At 33.7% G+C, this 25,216-nt stretch overlaps 3 protein-coding genes across 4 annotated transcripts; 1 reads left to right on the forward strand and 2 right to left on the reverse strand.

Annotated features, from left to right (window-relative positions):
- Positions 1-3,139: 3,139 nt before the first annotated feature.
- On the forward strand, positions 3,140-5,846 carry LOC111011809 (two-component response regulator ARR17). Its single transcript, XM_022285705.2, has 5 exons — positions 3,140-3,613; positions 3,707-3,813; positions 4,452-4,529; positions 5,105-5,172; positions 5,316-5,846. The coding sequence occupies exons 1-5, from the start codon at positions 3,490-3,492 to the stop codon at positions 5,599-5,601; spliced, it is 663 nt and encodes a 220-aa protein (XP_022141397.1). The 5' UTR covers positions 3,140-3,489; the 3' UTR covers positions 5,602-5,846.
- Positions 5,847-7,623: 1,777 nt separating this feature from the next.
- On the reverse strand, positions 7,624-12,893 carry LOC111011900 (protein disulfide-isomerase). Its single transcript, XM_088122438.1, has 11 exons — positions 12,645-12,893; positions 11,959-11,989; positions 11,586-11,867; positions 11,294-11,482; positions 11,065-11,190; positions 10,670-10,807; positions 10,453-10,572; positions 10,136-10,253; positions 9,373-9,485; positions 8,865-9,088; positions 7,624-7,983 (listed from the first exon to the last, which is right to left on the reverse strand). Exons 1-10 carry the CDS (start codon positions 12,824-12,826, stop codon positions 8,870-8,872), a joined length of 1,518 nt encoding a protein of 505 aa, XP_087978564.1. The 5' UTR covers positions 12,827-12,893; the 3' UTR covers positions 7,624-7,983; positions 8,865-8,869.
- Positions 12,894-18,005: 5,112 nt separating this feature from the next.
- TAPX (thylakoidal ascorbate peroxidase) lies at positions 18,006-23,373 on the reverse strand. Of its 2 annotated transcripts, none has more exons than XM_022285875.2 (12): positions 23,044-23,373; positions 22,800-22,943; positions 22,338-22,458; positions 22,165-22,265; positions 21,982-22,069; positions 21,275-21,342; positions 21,108-21,194; positions 19,213-19,287; positions 19,052-19,129; positions 18,747-18,851; positions 18,489-18,563; positions 18,006-18,206 (listed from the first exon to the last, which is right to left on the reverse strand). In XM_022285875.2, exons 1-12 carry the CDS (start codon positions 23,311-23,313, stop codon positions 18,054-18,056), a joined length of 1,365 nt encoding a protein of 454 aa, XP_022141567.1. In that variant the 5' UTR covers positions 23,314-23,373; the 3' UTR covers positions 18,006-18,053. The 2 variants fall into 2 exon arrangements, with proteins under 2 accessions (XP_022141567.1, XP_022141568.1); XM_022285876.2 differs by having other exon boundaries at positions 18,006-18,367; positions 23,044-23,370.
- Between the last annotated feature and the right edge of the window lie 1,843 nt (positions 23,374-25,216).

Below are 25,216 nucleotides of genomic sequence, written 5' to 3' on the forward strand. Positions count from 1 at the left end.
GGCCGACCTTCGGTAACAGGCTTCTCGATTGCTTAAACTGCCCATTAGACGCCTTGTCAAATGCTCACCCTATAAATAGATAGCCTTATTCAAACACAGGTAGGTATCACATTCTAATTCGATCTTACTTTTAAAACCAAACTCTTCTTACTTGAGTGTGTCTGCTTCCCTTGTACAGGTCTTTCTAAATAAGTGAGACTCAAGCTTAGTCAATACTAGACCACACTTAATTTTGATCTAGACCAAAAATATGCACCAAACAAATTCTTAAACTTGCAATTTTGTATCTAATAAGTATAGTTGTAAAAAGTTTAAAAAAGATATATAAACTTTCAATTTATATGTAATACGTGTTCAAGATGTTAGACATTTTTAAAAAGTCATATAGATTCATCAAAAATAAAATTGTATGTTAGAACTCAATTTTGTGACTAATAATTTTTTTAATTTTAAAAAAATGCCATATAAAGCAATGGCCTTAAATGCAAAATTAAAAATTTAGAGATTTATTAAACAAAAAATTAAATTTTTAATTCAAAAAGTTTAGAAACTAAATTTACAACATTTTACCACTTATTATTATTATAGAATAGAATTTTAATTTAGTTAAAAATTTTCTATTATTATAGAATTATTTTGTCGTTGTTTAAAAAGCAAGAAGGCTGGGTCAGGGCGTACGGAATAGAATATCGAGAAGGAAAGAGGATGATAGATCCAGCCATTGAGATCGATCCACGTCAGATAGCTAATTACTGGCTGACAGACGTATGATTGAGGAACAACACATGGGAACAGTAACACGTGGCAGACAAGAACGGGGAACCCACAATTCGGAGCGTGAGAATATTTTTTTTAACAGAATAATAATAGTAAAAGGAAAATTAAAAATTAAAAAAGAAAAGAAAAGGTCTATGGACACACGACACGACCGTCGACCCGACCCGAGGGGGAGGACGGGACTTGAGAGCTTCAGCTTCCTCCCCAAAGCAAAGAGAAATTTGTTATTATTATTTTTCAGCCGATCCGGAAAAAAAAATTTCCTTTTTCTTTTGACAGACAGACAGACGGAAGGAAAATGTGGGCCCCACTAAAGATCTTGAACAGTGGACCCACAAGAGATTTTTCATAGAAAAAATGGAAAAACCAAATTTCATTAAGGAATTGCAAGTGCAACATAGCATAGGGTAAGAGTGAGGTGGAGTGGGTCCCACCAAAATTTTACCTTTATTTATTTCATGTCTTCTCCGTCTCTGTTACCGTAGCAGATTTCTTCCACGCTCTGTCTCTGTGATTGATTTTTATATATATTTTTAAATATAAAATTACAAATGAATACAAAATTAAATAAATATACATACACATCATTCTTAAAAACTGTCCTTTTTCTTTTGCCTTTTCAGTGCTCAAAATTCTAATAATTATGTTGGGTGTACGTGAATGTGTCTGTCCAAAAACATGGCTAAATTTCCTCTTTTTTATTTCCTAAATTAAAAAGAGAAATTGGAAGAAAAATGTGCTAATGTTTTAATTTAAGAAAAAAAGAAGGATTGAAAATGGGAAAGTTAGTTGAGTTATTATGAGTTTAGTAAGATTGGGTTTGATAATTTGGAAGACCAATTGAGTCCTAAATAGTAGTAGACATTAATTGAGGCAATAACTTTTGTCAATGATTTCAATTATTTTTCATTGATAATTTAAATGGGGTCTTGCTTGTAGTTTAAGCCATCAAATCCAATAATGGGGCAAGGGCTTCCTGAGTTGGTAGGTTAATATCCATCTTTCATCAAATATTTGGCATGCCATTTAAGCAAAGCCCTTCTAGAATTTTCACAAAAAGATGTCTCTAAAGTCAACTTCAGAGATTGATATGATATGGATTTTGTTCTAGATGTCACAAACATTTTCCTGACAGAAATATTTAATTTTGAAGAAAGAAAATTAAAGCTTTTAATTTCACACCTTGTGAAGTTTATATCATAAAATTACATACCGCTCAATCAAATAAATTTATATCATAAAAAAAATTATGAGTCAGCATAACTTAACTAGTCAACCTATTACATAGCTTAAAAATTTAAGCCCCTAGATCAAAACATTATTTAAATGATAGAATTTTTTTTTAGTTTCTTTTCTTTTTGTTCCTTGTGTTTAAAATTGAGAGTAAAAAAATGAAAAAGAAACGTATACATATGCCATAGACAAAATGAACTGTATACAAGTTAAAATCAACCAGAAATTGAAATTTACCTCCAAAAATTTCTTCTATTTGACATTAAAGATAAAAATCAGTTAGGTAGGTACTGCTTTTCCCCTCACTAAATTATGCTTGTTAATTAATTTTTGTAAAATTTATACGGTCTACTTTTTTTAAGCCAAAAAAATAAAACAAAAAACAGAAGTATTAATACATGATAAGAGAGAATGAGTTCAAACTTCATGATGACCACCTATCTTAGAAAATAATAATTCCTATCTGTTTTCCGGTATCAAATGTTGTAGGGTCGGACGGTTGCCCCGTAAGATTAGTTGAGGTGCACGAGTTGGCCCGGACGCTCACGAATAAAAAAAAATATATCGTTAATAATAAAAAAGCAAGCGCCTACCAGTTAGCACTTAATATTAAAAACAAAAAAAACAAATTCCAATGTTTTTGGCTAATAAAAGTCAGTATGGTCTAAAAGAAAATAAAGATGCAATGGTGACATTGGTAATGTAGAAGGGCTCCATTGACATATATCATTCCCAGTTAGAGAGAGAGAGAGAGAGAGAAATGGTGAGAAGATAGGTAAAGGGTATCTGTTAAATTAGTTAAAATGAAATTCTCCAATAACCAAAGTTTAGAAAGAGAAGCCAACCTTGCCTAATTGCATTAATAACAAATTAGAAAAGAGCTGGGACAGCCAAGGGGAATCCAATTCGATGATAGTTTGATTAGTTAAGTACTCTGGTAATTAATAATATCAGCTGAAAGGTCTTTGAATCAAATTATCCAACTAACGCCCAAAATCAACTCTTTTCCATCATCATGATGACCGAATGGGAACAAAGATCTCGGGATTTTTCTTGGCAATCAAACAAAATCTTAGCCAAGAAAGTAAAAGGGGAAAAAAAGAAGAAACAAAAGAAAAGAGAGAGAGAGAAATGGAGAGTTGAAAGAAAGAGATAAGTGGTTGTTGTACCAATGGGGTATACAGAATCTAGAGAGAGATCTCAGCATGAGAGCAAAAAATACACACCCACACCCACACCCACACCCACACATCTACTTCTACTTCCATTAACACTATACTACCTTTGGTTTCTCTCTCTCTCCTCACCCACCTCATAAAAACCTGCAATTCTACCACACACCACCTCCAATTCCTACCCTTCTCTCTCTCTCTGCTGATGATAATGGCAAAGCCATTGTAATTCTCAAGATTGATCTGCAGAGATATAAACAAACTACATCTTGTTCCACAGCTTGGTGATTTTCTTGGGGATAATATAATGGAGTTGAAAGGAGATGTAGCAGAAGTCCAACAACAGCAACATTTCCATGTGCTGGCAGTGGATGATAGCCTTATTGACAGAAAGCTTTTGGAAAAGCTCCTAAGAATTTCTTCATGCGAAGGTATATATATATATATATATATTTATTTTTAGTTATATATCCAACTAATCATACCCAGTTTTCTTCCTAAATATTATTTCCAACACTCAACAGTGACCTGTGTGGAATCCGGGGATAAAGCTCTGAGATATCTGGGTCTGCTTGATGACTTCGACAAATTTTCTTCTTCATTTTCTCCCCCACAAGTCTCCCAACAACAGGTCATTTTCCTTCTTCTCTCCGCCCAAGATCCCCTCTCTATATTTCTCTTGATTTTCTTCAATGCATGCTAAAGATAATGGCCAAAACATGTACAAATTTCTGATTAAAGAAACACGAACACCAGTTTCAATCTTTTACTTAGGAGACTTCCACTCCACATATCCAAGTGAATTATATATCAATTATGAGATAATTTGATGAATAGACTAGAACAATGAACCAATAGAAGATTGTGATCTTCGACTGCATGAAGATGAAACCTGTACTCAGAAGGAACAGGAAAAAGAGAAAAAGAAAGAACAGGAAATAAGAATATTTCCTGCAATATTGAATTTTCTGTAATGCACAGCATTCATTAGGGGAGACTAGACAAAGACACTGCAAGTTGCATACTTTTACGTGCATCACATGTGAAGAAATTATTTAGCTACAGTCCAATTAAAATTAATAAATGAACTTTTCAACTGCATTCAATCAGCCGGGAATTGATGAAGGTTTTCTGTGGAATTAGATTTTGGATGTGTGGACCCCTGTGTCGAGCTATTTTGTGTGTGTGTTTTCAAGCCTTGTTTTATTTTTAATTTTTATTATTTAGAAGAAAAAATTATTTAGATTTTTTAATTTCCATGAAACACAGGAAGTCAAAGTCAACCTAATCATGACAGACTACTGTATGCCTGGGATGACTGGTTATGATCTACTCAAACGACTCAAGGTCAATTCCTTTACCATCCTTTCATACACACAACAATTAATGCTTTTTTCTTTCCTTCAAATTTTTGGCAATGTATAATTCTTTATTTTGGCTAACTAATTTGTAAGACCATTAAAAAAGAGAATATTATTTTCAAATAACAAAGCAAGGTATCCAAATTTACATCACAGAAAAGTATGGTATTCAAGTAACAAAGAGACTGATATTAGAATGATACTCCAAGTCAATTAAAAGAAGGTAATAATGGATAAAATTTTACCTGTATAGATGGTAGGCCAAACTTGCAAAATGCTACTCGTTCAGTTGAAACATATATAAGAGTTGCATTATTTGTATTTTTCTTTAGATGTCAATGTTGTTTAAATTATTCAAATAAAATCAAATAACCCAAATTTGAAAGGTAAGAGCAAAGCATATTTCAGATAAAAAGGGAGTTGTTCTTTCGAACGAATCATTAGTCTATCAAATAGATATTAGTGGAAGTGAGTAGCTTAAAAGCAAAAAATCACTCTCTTTTTGTTAATCTCTATATATTAGAAGAATATGATGGCTTACATTGATACGTGCGTTCGCAGGGATCTTCCTGGAAAGATGTTCCTGTTGTTGTCATGTCATCAGAGAACGAGCCTTCAAGAATCAACATGTAAGATATTCTACTCTCTCACTCTATTTCTTTTCGGTAATCACTTTTTGCTTCATAGAATAGCTTTCATTCTAATATTCAACTTAGCATTATATTAATCTAATAACCCGTTAACTTCTCAAACAAATGAAATTTACTTACAGGTGCTTGGAAGAAGGGGCAGAGGAATTCCTTTTGAAGCCTCTTCAACTATCAGATGTAAAGAAGCTTGAGCCTCACCTTCAGAAATCGCTCAGCCGTTCTTCTGCAGAAATAAAGGAAGAAACCGTCGGAATCGGAATCGAAATCGAAATCCCTGCTCCCGACGCCACTGACGACGAAAACAACTCGAAAGAAGACAGTAACAATACCTTCAGCAAGAGAAAGGCCGCGGCTCCGGAACCGTCCGAAAGAAGACCAAAACTGAAAGAGTTGCAGGCGGCGGTGTAAGCGATATAGTGCGAGGAATCCGGCCGCCATTAGCACGTAAATGGATGGCTATGGTGGTGTCGCACGCATTTCGCCGAACATCTGTGCTGCATTTTAGAGTTACTGCGGATTACAGAGAAATTTTTAAGGCGAAAAGGGGATTTTGGGGTGTAAAATGGTCCTTGTATACTGTTTACTCTAATGGCTGTTTTGGTTGAAGATGATGGATGAATCTCCCAAAATGGGATGTTTTCGAGGGGAATCAATCTAGGGTTTACAATTCAGATTAAAATATTAAATTATTAAATCAACTGCTAATCAACTGCTAATCATAAGAAAAAGCGAAGCTAGAGCGCCAGAGGAAGAATGGAAATTATAATAGAAAACGGACGTGGCATTTTAAGACGAACCGTGAGCGTTTTTCTCGTTGAAATATTGAATTCTGAGCGTTTTTAGAATAAGTATTTTTAATTCAGCAGAATCTTCGACTTTCGTGAAAGATAATTAATACTTATTTATCTTTTTTCAGAATAACAAGCTTTACCTCTAAAAATAATCTTAATTAAAACGATAAGTATAACCAACAATTAAATAGAATTTTTTAATTTAACAAGGAGGCAATGAATTGAACATATACATAAATAACAATATATCAATTTATAATTGAAGCTAAAGCGAGCACATCTCACTAATAATTGACATATATATCCAATCAAAACGTTGTGAGTTCGATCATCATCCTCTAAATGTTGTACTAAAAAATTATAATAGAAAATGTGTACCTATAGCATGAATTTAATACGTATTTTCAAAACGATCAAAACTTTTTATTATTTTTTTCCATAGCAAAAGTTACTTGTTTTTAGTATGTTTTATTGATGCATGAGTTTGGTTTCGTGTTCCCGACGAAATCTCCCACGAACACCTGCACACAAGAGAAATCTACACACCAAGCTTAGCAAAAAATTTCATCAAACGTAGCAAAAGTAAAGTTGTGAGAACATACTTCACACCAGAGGTCTCTTCTCTTATTTATGGAGGAGTCTCTTTCGATTGGTTGGGGTTTCATACCATAACATGTTTTATATTACATTGAGTTTCACTTTAGTTGAGTTATTTTGGTAAATTTTTATTTTTTCTTTTAATACAACATGAGAGATGGAGTTTTAACTTAGGCATAAAATTTTAAACTTTATGCTTTATTTGCAAATAAGAATTTATTTTATAATAATTACCTATCCATATGTAAATTGAACCATATGAAGATTGGAGTTGTGGCTGTCCTAAAACAATTGACAGTGAAAAAATATATTTTTTAAATTGAGTCTCTAATTAAGACATTTACGAAATTACCCCACGCACTTAATTTACCAACCGCTTCCAATTGGAGACATACTCCAAAAATGGTATTTTCCGTGGAAAATTAGAAAAGAGATTATGCATAGAGATAGAGAAAATCCCTCCACAGACAAACGATAAGCATAATTCAAGAATCCAATTACCATAGGAAATATATTGTAATATCTTAAAAGAATTTACGTTTGTTTCTTTTTCTCATTGAACAAGTTGTGAATATAGAATATAGTATTCTTTTACGATGAAAAGAGTTGAAAGAAGTTGTCGTGCCATTTTAAGCACTATCAAAATATTACTGCTCAAAATACCGTCTAAATTGTACGATTTAAATGGGAAAAAATCCAGTGAACCAAATCAATTCAGTCGTGGTTTGATTGGATCTTTAATTAACATGTAGCAAATTACTTCAATTTCTAAATAGATATTTCGGTTTCATTCAATTTTGGTCAGCGATTAGTTTTTGAAAATCCATTTCAATCTCGGTTGAATATTTTCTTAGGCTAATTTGTTGGTCCAGGGTTGATTTCTTTTAACCAAAAACTAACCTATATCAACCACCCAACTGTTCTACCTTTTAGAAGATGCACTTAATTATTGTTTATAATCTGATTTATAACCATTTAATTTTTAATTATATTCTAAAACGTTTTCAAAATCTAAAAACTACAAAAGGAGAACTCCATAAAGTAGAAACAGAAACAAAAGCACTTCCTCCGCCTATAAATTAAACATTCTCAGATCCAGATGTTTCTACAGTCACATGACAAAGAACCGTTACACTGTAGTAAGATAGATATCAAAACTACTCTAAAAGCAAAGAGCCTATTGCATATTATTTTTTTTTTGTTATTTATTTTTATTTTATTCTAAACATAGGAAGAAGGAAAACTGAGATGGAGAAAATGGAAAGGGGGATCACATGCTCTGCTGCTACTACTTTTGTCAACTTCCATGGGAATGGCAGCTGTCCACAGCCACCCACCCACCCACCCAGATCTTGAGGCCTGCCTCCTCCATCAACCAAAAAAAAAAAAAAAAGCCGACTTCCTGCACACAAAAACCAACTATTCGTTCACAAGCTGCAGATGTTTACAAGATCGTGTGTTTATGTTATGTTCCTGAATGTTAAACACGTTGCACCTACAATCAAGAACTTGTAAAGAACAGAAAAATCCTATGGATTTAAGATCTACTGAGGGTCACTCGCGCCTGTCCAAAGACCCTAAGGGACTGTCTTCTAAAGCTTTGATAGTTTAAAACTTTTGCTGTTTTGGAGATGGAGTTGGGATTAACCGTGAGAGATGGCCTTTGTAGAGGTCTAAAGTCCTAGGCTGATGGAATTGGAACTGACGGAAGATTAGTGGAGATTGGGTCATACGCATAGTCTCAACTTGTAATTATGTAAGTTAGATTTCAGTTCATAGAAACAACCAGAGATCACCACTCCATTCCAAAAACCACATTTGGGAACTTGTGATGATGACGATAATGGTGACTACTAAATGAATGGGTATACTCTATTATGTGATGATGACGATAATGGTGACTTAGGTACTAAGTACTAACTAGACAGTAGATATTGACCACCATCCAACTAAGAGAGGAATGTACAAAAAGAGAGGTTTACATAAATGGCATAAAATAAATAAATATGTATTTTCAAATATTACATGAAGTTTAAAATTTTACAAAGCACAAAAGTAGCACAATTCAATCAAAATCTGTGACGTGAAGTATACCAAGAAAAGTCAAAATTATTCTATATTAAAAAAAAATGTGTGAAATCTTCCTTTAAGAAATAATATAAAAAAAAAACAGTTGTTTTAACTTTTTAGTGGTGGTTTTGAGGAGATACCAAACAAGTTCACATTGAGATATTCCAACGAGTTAAAAAGATCATAAAGAGCTATATATAACTTTTTTTTTACCATTTTTAGAGCTCATCTTTGGCTTCTGAATCTGCCTTTGAGTCCTTGGATTTGGAATCTGCCTCGCCAATTTTATCACGATTCGTCTCAACAAAATTGATGATGTCTTCCTTGGATCTATCACCGCTATACTCCACCAGCTTTCCGCTTGCTGTCCTCAGGAACACTGTAGGGTAACCTTGGATGTCGAAATCACTCTCTGGGATGTCGTTCGCAGCGGCATCCTACCAGAGTTAGGAAAATGAAATGAATCAAACCAAAGTTCGTATACAGAAAAAATAATTGATCATATACATATTTGAATAGTCATACAGATCAAATATACAGATACCAGTGAAAAATGTATAGAACAAGCAACTAAACTTTTAGAGTAAAAAGGATGTGAATGATTACCAATGTTCATCAATAGCATAAAAAATTTGCAGTTAATAACTTGTTTATGGGTTAAACTTAGAAACTAGTACATGTATAAGTCTTAAAAAAAGATTCACGGGGTAATGGATCTTACAAACTTAGCAATGATCACATCAGGATCTTTTTCATACGAGACACCCACTTCCTCGTAAGTTGGAGCAAGTTTTTTGCAGTGCCCGCACCAAGGAGAATAAAATTCCAGCAAAACTGCACGATGAAACAAGCAGTTGATGATCTCGCAGTATACAAGAGGGGAAGAGGTAAACTAAAAATACGATAACACAACAAAACTGAGTATCAAATTTCTCCGGGTTTGAATTGGTAAGAAGAAAAAAGTTAGTAAGATTGTTCGAAATAAATAAATAAATAAAAGAAAGAAAAGAGTAGTTAGACATAAATTAAAACACCAAAATCAACCAAATTTTGAATAGGAAAAATTTCGATCGACCAAATTTGAACTAAACACCAAAATTAACTAATAGAAATGAAACAACAAAATAAATCAATTCTGAGTAAGAACCAGTTACGTTCAAAATAAATAGCAAACATACAAAGAAATTTTACATTACAGATCAGTTTAAGAGATACACGTCCTACGGAAGTTTTTTTTTTTTCCTGTTAAACAAGCTCTAACACTACAAAAATGGCTCGTCAAAATCAAGAATAAAGGGAAATCAGAAGAGAACTAGATGGAAAAAGCTGAGAGTGTTAAGAAGCCTCTTTCCATCACCCACTACGCTACCAAGAGATATGAGCTATAAATAAGAAATTAGTAACGAGTAATTAAATTACAAGTTAATAATCATTTAGTTATCATATTTGCGAATTGATATTGAACAGTAAATACTGAAACTCACCATTTTTTCCAGACTTGTAAACAACATCATGAAGGCTATTAGCAACAACCACTTTCACAGGTCCATCATTACTCTCTGGAATGGGTTCGGATTTTATGAATTGTGGCACATTGCCGTTCTGCAGTTATGAAATCAGAGTAAAAAACTACTGTATAAAATTCCAAAAGGCATAAACACGAAAGGAATCTAAAACACCACAAAAACAATATTAATCATGAAGGAAGGAACCATATTGTATGAACAAAATACTCAGAATATAAATCTGAGTATCAAAACTTTGAGCACTACTTCATGTAACGCAAAAGAAAGAGTTTGACCTTGTATTCCTTCATCCATGGAGCAATCTGATCAGGCTCCACATTGGATTTCACAAACTTATGCCTATCATTTTTTTGTACAAGAATGACAGGCACCTGATCTTCATTAAGTCCAAAATACTGTTAATGCAAACCAATAAGGTATTAAACATGTTAGCGTGATGGAGAACAAAGCAAGCAACATAAATAGCCACACGAAACAAAAAGGGATACAAACGTTTAGGGCAGCTTGACTGGATTCAATATCTCCCATTAGGAAACTTAATCCCTGTCCTTTGTACTGTTCAGCAACATCACGGTACTTAGATTTTAGAGAATCAGCAACCTCACTGCTGAAATTCAGAAAAAACATAGCCTGCCCGACAAAACAGTAAAATATTAGTCAAATGACCCTCGTTACTGTATCAATGGTAAATAATTTTTGGTACCCCAAAAGAAAAAATATACATATGAAAATATATAGCCTGCCCGAAAATGACATTGATATGAACCAGATAAGACATTCATTTCTTGAACCGCAGAAAAAGTGAGTGGTGAACATTAGTGCACAATTGGATTCATGCAAACAATGGAAACAATTCTTTGACAAAATAGGAGATCATGCCTATATACCTTATCATTAGGACTGGAGAAGAACTTGGAAAGATAAGCTTGATTGATAGGATTATTATCAAACACCGTTACCAGGGGAATACTAGATTCTTCAATGAACTTCTCCAACTTGGCTACATCAAAATCCTGAGTTCACAGCTCCAATAAGAATCAGCGTGAAAAAAAATCATAAATCATAAAAAGCCAAATTTAAAAATTTAGCACACATAATGAAATGAAATTCTGGTACCTTAAAATCAACAAATTGTTCATCAAATGGCTTGAAAAGCCTGACGATTGGGCCAGCTACAGATGATTCTCCACGGGGAAGCAGCTTAGCATCCAAAGTGTGACCAAAGGCATAGTCAGAACGCAACTTCTCAGCTACAGCGATGTAGTTGTCAAACTCCTCACCAGAAAGTTTTGGAAATATCCCAACCTGCAAAGCCAGGAAAAAATTAATTTTACTAGCTATATACAGAAAAATTGAAATAGCAACAGAAAATTAGAAAGAAAGAAAAGATAAGAGATCTAGTTCATACGATGAAAACATTCTTAATGAGATTACTAGCATCCTCTGCAGATTTTATTTCAGCAGATGCAGGCCCACTTTGCGTCTTCAAGTAGTCAACAATCCCATCTGCCTCGCGAGGTCCCTTGTAATCTTGACTTGATTTACCCCCATTTCTGAGTATCTTAATAGTGGGGAAGCCCCTAATTTCAAATTGACCTGCCAGCTCTCTGTTTGACTCTTCATTTGCATCAATTTTAGCTAAAACAATTGGAGGGTCATGACTGCTCAAAACAGACGCAGCTTTTTCATACTGTAACGAAGAAAAGATTGAATAAAGCCATCAGCGACAATATCCTCAAGGATAATTCAACTTAACAGCAGAGATAAGAAAATTAGTTCACCTCTGGTGCCAGATTCTTACAGTGCCCGCACCTAAATCGTTGGGAGAAAACGTTTAAAAAAAGAGCAAGGTCAATGACAATTCTTCATCAATGGCTAATTAAAAACATGATAAATATGACTTAGAAGGTTAAAATCTGACATCTATTCCATAAATTTTAGCTGCTTCTCAAGGGAAAAGAGCGCAAGAGTGTTCCAAGAGGAACGATACCCCAACCGGGAAAAAGTCAAACATATAATTAAGTCATCAAATACTCTCAGATTCCAGTTCTGCAAATTACTAAGATCGAAGATGTTTGAAATGAATGAGAATCTTTCACGGCGACATACAACTATGAGAATCCTCTCCGTAGTTGACTGCGTACTCAAGATCAGGCTAACAAAAGAAAGCCAGACATACATTCATTCCCAAATGCTAATATCAAAATAACCACACAAAATCTGGTCAACAACCATGCACTAAAACCAAGCTAATTCAAACAGAGCGAGGAGGCCAATTTACACGATAAGAATGCGAAAAATGAATTACACAGAAACAAAGAAAAAAAACCCTAAAAACACGACATGAAAAAAAAAATTGAAATCCTCACAGAAACCACAAAATCAAACCACACAGCAGCCATTGAAAAGATCGGAAACGGAAACTTAACCAACGACGACAAAAAATGGTAATGAAGAAAAACCATACCACGGGGCGTAGAACTCGACGACGATGAAGTCATGCTTGCCAACAACCTCCGAGAAGTTGGAATGATCCAAAGTGAGAACATACTCCTTCGCCTCGGCCTCTTCCGCGTAGATCTCAGTGACAGAAGCAGAGAGGAGTACGAAAGCAAGAACGAAGAACCGAATCAAAGATGAAGACGCCATTGCCAAGGCACTGGAAGCTCTCTCTGCGTGAAATGATATTTGAGAGTTTCAGTCGGAGGGGGGTTTTAAGGGAGAGCGGCTGAAGAGAGTAGATAGAGAACGATACAAAGATGGTACTCGCACGTGACTGCATATGAGTCATTAGATCCATACGCGCTCAAAATCAATACTCGCGCTACACGTGGACGATTTTCCACGTGGAATGTTCCTATTGGTTGGGTCTCGTCATTTGTAGTGTATTTTTCCATGCGGAGGCTCGCACGCTTGGCGATTAAATCGCGAATTAATCTCACGTATGTTTCGCGGTGGAAAAAGGAAAACAACGTACGGCAGCTGTATACATATTTTTTTTTTGGGAAATATGAGTTTATAAAAATATTTTTATTTGGTATTCAAAAAAAATATTTTTTTTTATTTTTTATTTTTTAAAAAATGTCACCAAACATATCGTACTGAAAAAAAGAACTCATAAGTTTATAATCATTTATATATTTTTTATAATTTTTCTTTTTTTATGTAATTTTTTTATTTTCTTAAATGTTAATGCCAATTAAAACGTTATTAAATGAGCGAATTTATTGAGTAGAAATTATCTAGTCATTTGAATCTGAATCTGATTTGTTATTTAGGTATGTTATCTGTAGTCTCGCATATACTGGAAAAAATCCCCGTTTGTCAACTGTTTTATTAATTAATAATGTTATTTCCTTTTTATTTTTTTATTTTTTGCTAATGTTATTTCCTTTTTATTTAATTTGTCGAGAAAAAAAAAAGAAACGGTCTTATAGATTTTCCTTTTGAAGATAACGTCATAACGGCCCTACAGAACTAAATGCAATTTTAGGCAAAGAAAGAATAATATTATAATAGGAAAGCCATCACCCGTATGGCCGTATTGACTATTTTTCAGTACCTGAGTGTATATATATCGTTAGATCAAACCTCCTAAGTTTGAATTTTAACCCCACCTATTATTTATTTATTTATATATATATATATATATATATATTAATTTTAGTATAATATTAACTATTATTTAAGGTGAATCATTTTGGGAAAAAAAATTGTGAAATAAAAATTTATTATTTTGAGCATAAGTTGGAATGAAGATATGAATCTTCAACAAATGGAAATAGACTAGGGGTGAAAGGAACCGAACCGAATAGGAAAATCGATCCAGATTGAATTGGTTCGGTTCGATTTTCATCAACGACCCAAACCGATTTTAATTTTCCACTTCCTACTCGAAAATCGAACTGAACCGGGATATTTACACCCCTAAAATAGAATATTAAAGTCTAAACCTTTTCTTTCGTCCATAAATTTTAAACCTAAACATAGTTAAGGTATTAGTGATAAAGAGTGATTGTTGGAGATTTGTATAGCTGTATATTTATGCAATCAATTTGTATTTATTGATATAATCATTCCCTTTTGTAACATATTACATTCTATTTACTCCAGACTATATCAATGGGGTTTCCTTACAGGTCATAGTCAACTCATTGCTATATATGTAATCTTTTGTTAATTCAATAAATAATTCAAGTTTTCTTTGCAAACTAGGTTACATTTTAATTAGAAGTTCAAATTTTCATCCACACAATTTTATTATACTAAAAAAACTAAGGAAGACTAGTCAATAAACTTTGAGAATTGTCAATTATATCTTACCTTCATTGATAAAATATACATGATATTTTTGATAGGTAATTATGATTACCTATGATAGTTTCCCAAATTTAGTCCATTCATTATTATAACTAAAAAAAGAAAATTCATGGTTTTTTTTGCACAACCAAAAGACATGAAAAGAAACAATTTAGTAAAGTTGTTTCTTACGAAGAGGAAGATTGTTAGCTAAAGTTCAAAGAGCTCAAGGAAGGATGTTCTCTAGCCAAATTTTGGAGTTGTGATTTATCGTTGTATGTATTGGTAAAGTATTTGCGACTTCAGTAGTACACCTTTACACGGTGGGAGTGAATCCTTCAATTGGATTCTGTTTCTATTTTTCTTTTATTTCATCGATTACCAATCATGTTTCATTTTTGAAAATCCCTTCTCTGCAAATTAGTTTCCAAACCATTCTAGAATTGATTTTTGCCCATAAAGGTCGAATACCTGCTTCCAAAGCAATGATGATGCACTTGTTCAGAGCAATAACTTGTACATGAATTTTTCGATTGAGGTTATTATCATATCTTTTGGGATCACGAATTTCTACTCCTATCCCAACATTTCCGTTAGGATTTGTAGCATCGTTGTTCAACTAGTATGTATTGATGTATTGACTGCAGTTGTGTTGTCTTTCACTCCATCGCAAGGTTGATTATTTGAAAGATATTTTGCTTTCCTTTGTTTTGTTAGCATAGTGCATCCCCCAGCTAACAGGGTCTTTCTTGTAGTTCTTTTGCTTGTTGAAAATTTCTCCATTTCTCCTTTTCCACATCATCCAAAGAGCAGCTATTATGAAGACTCTAACATTTTCGTCGTTAAGCTCATTTGTGCCCTGCAAAATAGAGAAGAAATATCAAAGTAGGCAATATTGAAGAGATGGGACACTGGATTCTATTTTGAGATAATGTGTTCGGAGGACTGTTTTAGAAATTTATTTACACAAATGTCTAAATTTTTCTAATTTGGATTTTATTTTAATTTCGATTTTACCCTTATTTATTGCATTTACATTTATTATAGTTATTTGTTTTTTAAATATATAATATTTAATTCCATAAATTATTATCATAATCCTCAACACAAATCTCTTAATTCACTCATTCGAAACCTTAATTTATTGGTTCAAAAAGATTGATTTTCCATTGATTCACTCCCACATTGGTGCTCAATCTTCAAAGTTCATTCAAAATCACATAAACATCCTTTGAAGTCTAAATAAACATATATCCGCATATTCAAAAAATATATTGAAAATCACAGTATATATCCACTTATATATCCGCATATATACATTCAAAACCACTATAGAATACAAGTTGAGTTATAAGATATATCCTAATTAAATCACTATACTATATATCATCACATATACAATATTTCACACCAAATCAGAAATTGAAAATGTCCTTTGGAACGCAAACCTTTCAATTTGGAGATGAACTGCTCTGGCTACTGAGAAAAATGGAGGTAGCAGGAGATGAAGGCAGGCAAACGTCGGTCAGATACGAAGGTAGGCAGAAACGCCCGGAGAATAAGAACCGGCAGAAATCTCTTTTCGAAGGCGGCCGGAGATGAAATGCTCTTGCGACAAAGAAAAGCGTAGCCGGCCAGAGAGGAAGGCAGACGGTCGGAGAAGAGGAACGGATAGTCGGAGAAGAGGAACAGACGGTCGGAGGAGGAAAACTGATGGTCGGAAGAAGAAAAAAACGAGGGAGAAGAAAGGGTAGGTTTCGAAAATGGATAGCTTTTTGGGGTTTTGGGATTTTTTTAATTTTGGAAGGTAGATTTGACCTCCCAATTTACCAATTCTAAATTTTAATATTGAGATGAATCCTAAGGATATACTAGTAATTTGTGTTATGGATACCGGGGATTGTTTCCATCCTAATTATTATCGTGGATATCTAAGTACCACAAATTCTTCCACCCATTCTTTTGTCACAATGCCAGAAGAATTTATCCTCAATTTCGCTTTTGACCAGAGGGATGCTAAGAATAATGGAACCAACTATTGATAATAAGGATAGACCTTTGAAGGTAATCTCTCTTAGGATTCATTCGTCGGCATAGATATCTATAAAATTTCCATTAAGCATAGGATTTTTCTTGGGATCCATTTTACGCCATTTATAGTTATTTCCCTACCCCAAATAATAATGCTTCACCACGCCTAGGATGTTTCTTGGGGAAAGTATTTTGCCTTTAGATAACTCATGAATTGAAAATAGATTACTTTCTAATTTGATTAGCTTTTCATCAATTTCTATTTCATATTCCATCCAACCTCAAATTTAAAACTGCCTATTCATTATTTTGATGTTCTTTTTTTATTATTATTATTATTATTATATGTTCACAAGTTATATATTATTTCACCGAATTCTTCCTCTAGTTGACCCAAAAATAATTAATTATAATTATAAATCGAAGTTTTCGAATAATGGAGCTCATGAATACTTCTTCGAGTTCAAAGGCAAAATTCTCTTCCACTCAATGATTTCAATGACCAAACGTAATGACAAAACCTAGTGGTCTTTTACATAACAGCAATAATCACCAAACTAGCGTTCTGTTTAGGATATTGCATTTTAAAATTTTAGACGCTTGGGCTGGAAAATCTATTGATCAAACTCTTTGAACTTGAACCTCAATTATTAGATACAAAATTCTACTAATTGTTTTAGTACAATAATTCAACTAAAATTATTATATACAAAGTTCAATTAAAAAGTATGCATCCTTCCTTTGGTGATCATTGAGAAAGACAATCAAAAAGCTTATATCAAGTTCGAAAGGTAAATTTGATCAATACAAATTCATCTAAATTTTCATCAAATTACCCTCAACCTTTCCCACAACGACATGGTCAAATTTGAATTGGTAAAAAACCTCTCTATTTTATCAACCACTAAAAATCGCCATAAAAGAATTTAAAAGGCCATATAAAACTAAAACATATAAAGAGAAGGCTCTATTATCTTACCCAATTGATGATAATTTTCTTCCTAAATCGAGTATATAACATACAATAGATTGAAGAACCAATATAAACAACACTAGAACGAGTGAATCCTGCCAATAAATGTGTATAATTGCAGTGATTTAATCTATGAGGGATGGGGAAAGTAATAATGATAACAAAGAAGGGCAACCCGGCCCCATCTAACTCACATTTCGGGTCAAGATTAGACTGTCAAAACACACAAAGTTCGTATTTTAATATAATTTTAAATATTAAATAATTATGGTAACAAACACCTAGCAATTATAAAAGTAGCAACAATATTGTGACAGTCATGTTCAATAATTTCTCGTGCGTGGGTGCAATAAAAAACAAAATTAAACCTAGTGACACCTAAACACGACATAGGCTACATGCAATTATAAATCTTACCTGTGATGATGACTCCTATGTGTTATCTTATTATACTCATTCACGGATCTTGTTAATTTTCTATTAGAGTAGGTAACTATAAGGAATTGACAGTTAAACTAAAAGACATTGTGTTGAGAAATAAAGCCATTTCGAAAATAGATTCAAAAACTCAAATTAGTTCCCAAGCAGAGATGTCAAAATTGCCAAAACACCAATCACAATAATGATATTCAGGAAGTAGTTTGTTGGTAGAGGCTTATCTGGACTTCCACCAAAAGCTTCATATTCTGCCCGAATCTTCTGCTTCATCGAGTCTGACAGCTCTCTCTGCAATTCAAATAGGCAATACTATTGAATTTTATTCCACTCTTCTTCACTTAAGACTCTTCCAAGTTTTAGATGTGACATCACAGATGTCAGGATTTGAATATAGCTTCAACTTGTATTATTAAAAGACACGGCACAAAACATGATACTTGTTTCTAATCCTGCAGCGGACAACCAAAAGTAGAGAAGATAAACATTTTGCGAAGATGTAAGGTGAGATTCTTGTAGACCTATCATGCAAAGAAATGAAATGAAAATGTGAAAGTTAGTAATGTATACAACCTTCCCATATGAGTATTTGGCAGCCTCGAACTTCTCTCCCACAGGTTTCGAAGATGCATCGTCTATCACAATACCCTGTGATCAATAAAATGCAGTTTTCAGTAGAGTTTAAATTGGATGGCATCCTATGACGGCACTAATAAGAGGAAAATTCATCAGAAAAGAAAACGCAAAATATTCTATAAGGGGAAATTTAGTGATTCATAAATTCCTGTCATCCTAAGCAAAATCAACAAATCAGTAACAGTGGCGACAAACCTCTGGAGGATCAAATTTAGCACCAAGGTTGCTAAGTTTGGCATGAGCTTCAGCATAGTCCTTGAAGAAGGCTTCTTGATCTTCAACATATTTGTCAGCATAAACCTGCAACACAACATTAGTAAACAAAAACGACATTGAGCCTTTTGATTGCCTTAGGAAGGACCAAGTCCATTCTTCTTGCTCACCAACAGAATGCCTCCTGAGTGGAGCAATGAACTACCTAATCTATAATGTGTTAGAGCTCTTTCCTTCTTTCATTTTCTTCTTCCTTATGGGTGGGGGGTGGGGTGGCATTGTTTTACCTTGAATGATGGATCTTCAAAGAGAACAGCATCAGTTGGCAACGCCAGTAATTCTTCATCTCTCCTCTCTTTGATATCCTAGATAATATGGACAAAACAAAGTTAGCAAAAACTAGTTCTCCATCTTCTCGGAATTTATAAAATGAAGCCAATATGATAACCTTAAAATACGAATTGTCAAACTTCAACCATTGTGCAGTCCAGGACTGTCCACCAGGTGCACCAGGTCCATCTTTCTGTCAACAAGGAAAAATCAGAACAAAAGGAATCTCCTGAGAATAGCAAATAGAATGCAGTCACAAATTTAAAGCGATGATTCATTTCAAGATATGGTTGGAAAGACAGTATACTGAAGCACAAAGACCCAAAAACATTGCTAAAGAACATTATTTTTTTTTATTGGTTGAAATGATGTTCTTTTTCGTTGTTCTGCTAAAGAACATCATTTCAACATATCAACTGATAATCCATCTGTACTTCATGGTATGGTAACTTGTGGACTGTGGTAACCTCACAATATAAGGAATTTCATTTCTGGTCCATCATTTTCCTCGTATTGTGACACTAACCATTTGCTAGAAGGTTCAAAACCAATTACATCATAGCATGTCATGACTCTTGAATTTCAACAACAGATTATAAACTATTGCTTAGTAGTAACTTTATGGTATTTAAATTGTTTAATTTAACAATAAAGAGAGCTTTGCCAGCAAGAGCACGCACTGGTAACATTAATCAACCCCAATTCCACAGCCAATACTAATGTATGCCCTAGAGGAGGATTGTTTAACTTCAATCTATCTTCAATCAGTTGGTATTAGAGTTAAGAGTAGGCTTGGAGTGTTCTCAAGCATAGTGTGCCAGGGGAATTTTCCCAAAGAGAGGAGAATGATGTGAGATATCAAATGGAACATGGGATAGAAGGGGGCTTATTAGGAGTATTTCCTTTCACTCAACGGGGTGCGCCCAATTAGGTTTGTAATAAATGCCTCCAAGCTCAGTCCTGTATGGTGTGTATGAATAAATCAAGTAGGACTTTCGAGAGAATTTATTCATCTATCCAACAACAAAATATTGCATTGCTAATGAATACGAAATAGAATCTCTTGAGCTGTCTACTGGCCTTGATGGATATACTTATGGTAGCTCCAATGATCTTGTGGATGAAGATTCAAAATGTTTGAGACGGCAAGATCAAAGGCGGTGCAATTGATTGTAGAGTAAAAAGGTAAATTGAATAATTTGTCACGTTGTTACACAAAATAAGTGCAGCCAAGTCATAAACTTCTGGAATAGATGACAGAAGTTGGTTAAGATCTCGGTTGAGTAATCCTGAGGGATAAAATTCAGAAGATGAATGCCTTCTTTACATATCTAGGGTGGTGCAACAAACAGAGTCATAAATGGATATCCCAACCATTTGCTCACTTAGTGTCTGGATATTAAAAATTCTGGAGCGATCCCTAGAATTACTATAACTATCATGCGCTCTTCTCAAACAATATTAGAGATTTCAGTCTTCATATACTTAATGGTCTTATGAATTAAAGCCTTCGTGGCTATTCTTTTGTTGTGGTTTGTGGATCTTTGAAATAGCATGCAACTTTCAAAGCCTCTTCTTGGAGTTCTTCCACCAAAACCTTTTGTCTTTTTAGAAAAGAATAAATGAATTTGAAACTTTCCTCCTCAAATTGCTCGAGGAAGAATCAAACTTGCAGTTAAAAAATGAGAGGAAGGAATCAACAAATATTTTTTACGTCCGCAAGTCCACAACAAATGCCAGCACCACCCAAACCTTTTGTAACTACTACCCTTCCTTGATTAACACTAATTGGAGAGTATTAATAGCTTTCAGGCTTTGTTTGGGAGTTTGTTATTTATACCCTATTTTTGTACTTCTTTCGTTTAATTAAGGCATGGTTTCTTAACCAAAAAATAAAAAATAAAGCTATAATAACATTAATTCCACGATATTAACAGTCAGAAAGACCAAATAACTAGTTGAGCCAGACAAATGCTATTTTTAACCATTCACAACATGATGATGTTAACTTACCGTATATTTGGTCTCTGGCTTGCCCCAACCACTGCGCTCTGGCCTGGCTCTCCCTAACGTGTGTGCCCCAGATAATGCAACTATTTCCTAAAGATCCAGAAACGTTGTATCAAATAAAGCAAGCAGGCAAAAATTACTTACTCAAATATCAGACTGGTTCATGTTACCTTGTCATTCAACCCCATTCTGTAGAAAACATCTCGTAGATGTCCAGCAGGTGATGGAGGACCAGCATCTAAAGAAAGAATAGTTCTTAATAATTTGTGGAAAAGAGTGATGCAAGAGTGCGTCTCTAGACACGTAATCTTGCTATAAAAGATTAGAAACTGGTCATAAGTGATAAGACATCTAAAGAAACAAGAATTGCCCCTTTTGTAATTCCTCCTAAAATGACAAATTATATTCTAAAGCAGAATGTGTAATGCACCAGCACTTCTTTCAAACCTTTCAGAATAACAAGAAATTCGCTAAAATGCAAGAAAATATGCCATGTGCTTCCTCTTTCCTTCACTTATTCCACACTTAAACATCTTGTCTTCTAATTATGTAATTGGACTCACTTCCAATGCTGAATTCAACACAAGCATCCCCCAAATCAACTTAATCTAATTCGTGACTTACAAAAGCAGCAAGAAACAAGGTCAAGATGACAATGCGGGTAAATTAACATAAGCAACTCAGATAGCCATATCTAATTCAAACATTCACAATGTTCTCTAGCCATATCTAATTCAAACATTCACAATGTTCTTGTCAATGAATCCTGCGATTGGGTTCTAATTCTAGCATCAGAATAATTCATCCATCTTCAAATTCAAATATTAGGCCAGCCTCCTATCAAAATTGGTTCTTATAGGCCAGCCCATATACTAACCAGGAAGCCTTCCCTCTTCAGGGCATTGTTCTGGCCCCACAACATCCACCCTTCCATACTTCATGGGGATTTTGGGTCCCCCAGCCTCCTGAATTGGAATTAAATCAAACCATCAGAACATTCAATCCATTTTGAATATCTGTAATGGGATCATCTAATTTCAAGAGATAGACAATTCATGACCTCGATGGCTGTAGCACTGGCCAGCTGGAATAGGTCTGCATATGTCACGTTAGAATACTTCTCCTTGATAGGCTCAATGAGTTTCAAGGCGTTAACAAGACCTGCAAAACTAGTCAATTAGAATGAATACCGTCAACCTTGTAATTAAGGCACGATTATTGTCAAAGAATTACCAGCATTAGCACCATGTCCCAGCTCAACCTCAAATCTTAAACTTCCATTAGCTCCACCTCTCTGCGGCCATTCCTCAATATTTTTATTGTAAGTTCCAGCATCGTGCCAACCCAACCGTACCTTGAGTTAAAGAAGATACGTCAGAATACATGTCCGTGGAAAAGACTTCCACCAAATAAATTGATAAACCAATTCCCCAAAGGACACGACTCTAGTGTCTCTTCCGAACTTTAAAGTTCGACCCCAACAATGCTAATTATTATCAGTTCCAACTTAAGCACGGTAGTTAGTACAAATCTAAACAGGAAATTATTGTGAGCAAGACATTCAGTTGCTATGGTGCCATATTAGAACAAATATAGGAGAAACTCGTTAACAAATAGTTCCACACGATTGAAGTTAAAACGAGAAAAATAATAGTTATAGATAATAGCACTTCGTATCATGAATCTCAGAAATACCAAAATAGGATGGCAGAATGTGGTCTGCAGGAGCTTCTTGATATCTTCTTTAGCACTCTTCAACTGCTCAGGGTCCGATGCCAGGCATTTCGGATGAGTCGCCGCATTGAATCCTCTATTTGATACACAGGAGCTTGGGCGTCCCTGAAACAAGTGAAATCCACAAGGAATCAAAAGATTAGCGTAAAAAAAAAAAAAAAATCACAAACCTAGACACACGCGTAGAGATAGCGACAGAGAGAACCTGATTCAGAAAAAGGTGAGAAGTGAGAGGAGACGATCTGAGGAACTGGAAAGATGACGAAGACGAGGAGCGAGGGAGGATCAACGGTGAACGGGAAGAGAACGTCAGCGTAGCCCTGGTGGCTGAGGAGAGGAAACGGGAGGTTGATGAGGCGGAGGCGGAGGCGGCGGCGGCGGCGGCGGCGCTTCCTAAAGCAGTAGCTGCCATGGCTTTTGCTGTAGTTGGTGAAGAATGCGGAAGCGTCAGTCGTAGCGACAAACGCTCGGCCATTTGGGGACTTCCTTATTTGCTGCCTCTCCTTTTGCTTCGGGTTCGGATCAACCTGGCCTACGCTAAAACCTTGTTTGGCAATAAGGTTATACAAATCTACCCTGGTTCTTGCTACTCCCAATCCCATTTTCAGTGCGTGTTTATTAATTTAACCTATTTTTTATTACAACCGATTCAAATTCATTTTGGTTTCTATATTTTTATCAATATTCATAGAGTTGCATCTTAAAATTAATTAGCGATGAGAGGAGTAGTCACTTATATTATAAACTCTTGTTAGGACGTGAAATCCTAAACCTATCCCTCAAAATATGTTATTTTTTGGGTTCATCAATCTTGCTGGGATCTCTTTTCTATTTTTATTTTTTATCGAAAGCTCAATGAGCTTTTGGATTTTGATACTAATATTAATATCTATGGGTTCCAAGACTAATTGTAGGGCAAATTTAAAAAAAAAAAGTAAGTAGAGACAAAAAAAGAGTTTCAAAAGTAAAAAATAAAGTTTTCTAACAAAAGAATATAAATTAAGTCATTTAAAAAACAACAAAAAGTTAGAAAATATGTTAGAGACAACATTTCAAGGGAAAAAGAAGAATTGGAAAAAGTTTGGGAACTAAGAGTAATTTAAACGTGAAGGAAAATATTTTGAGACAAAAAAAAAAGAGTGAAATTAAGAATTAAATGTGTTTTAAAAATTAAAGACAAAAAGGTATAGAGAAAAATGAATATAATTTTTAAAAATTGTTTTCTTAATCGCAAGTTTGAAAGAGAACAAAATTTAAAAGTTATAAGAGAAAAGGTTAAAAAGAATTGTAAAATTTTGAAAGAGACCAAAAAAAAACTTTAAAGAGAAAAAATTCTTTATAAATAGTTTAAAGAAAGAAATAAAAACTTTGGACAAAAAAAGGTTAAAAAAATGTTGAACAAACATATTAGAGAAAGGAATGGAGTGAGAAAAGTGAAAAAATGTAATAAAAAAAATACTTACAAATTGTTGAAAATATATAAAGTTTTTTTATTTAAAGAACATAAAGTTTAGAAAGTCTTTTTTTATAAAGAAATATTTTAAGAAACCGAATTAAAATATTCAAGGAGAAAAAAAAAAGAATTGGGAAAAAGTTTTGGAGATAAAGAAACTTATCAGCGAAGGAAAAAAATTAGAAAGAGATTTTTTTAAGAAAAAAATGTTAGAAATAATTTGTATAAACTTTTTAGATAGAATAAGTTCAAAATCAAGAAATAAAATTTAAAACAAAACTTTAGAATATAGCGAATCAAAACTTTAAAAAATTTAGTTTATGAACAAGGTGAAATGAATAGTTGATTCACGAACAATCAATTATTCTACATCACCTCAAAAAAACTTAACAACATGATAATAACCTTTTCCGAAAATCTCTTTGCACTTTTCGAACAAATTTTTTAAAATGATTAGTAAATTAAAAAAAACAAAAATTGAGAATGAAAGTCAATGACAAATTTTAATTTATTAAATTTTGTTGGAAAAAAATATAAAAAAGATAGAAAAAATTTGAGGAGGAAAAACATTAAAAATGAAAAAAAAAATGTATATACATATTTGTTTGAATATAAGTAATTTTTAAAAAGAGACATAGGAAAAATTTTAAAGAGCCTTAGGTTCAAAAAATAAAAATTTTCATAAAAAGAAATGCAAGAAGAAGTTTGAAAAATTTTTGGAAAGAAAAAAGTTTTCAATTGAAAAATAAATTAGAAAAATATATATTTAAAGACAAATTTTAGAGGGAAAAAAAAGTATATTTTTAAAAGTTAGAGAGAAAAAACATTTCAAGAGAAAATAAGGAAAGAGTTGTTGAAATTTTTTTTTATTTGGGTGGAAAAGGTTTTTGATGGAGAAAAAGAAAGTTTGAAGAGAAAAAAATAG

This window comes from Momordica charantia (genome assembly GCF_013281855.1).
Source record: "Momordica charantia cultivar OHB3-1 chromosome 4 unlocalized genomic scaffold, Mcharantia_2.0 BLBB01000004.1, whole genome shotgun sequence".
NCBI lineage: Eukaryota > Viridiplantae > Streptophyta > Magnoliopsida > Cucurbitales > Cucurbitaceae > Momordica > Momordica charantia.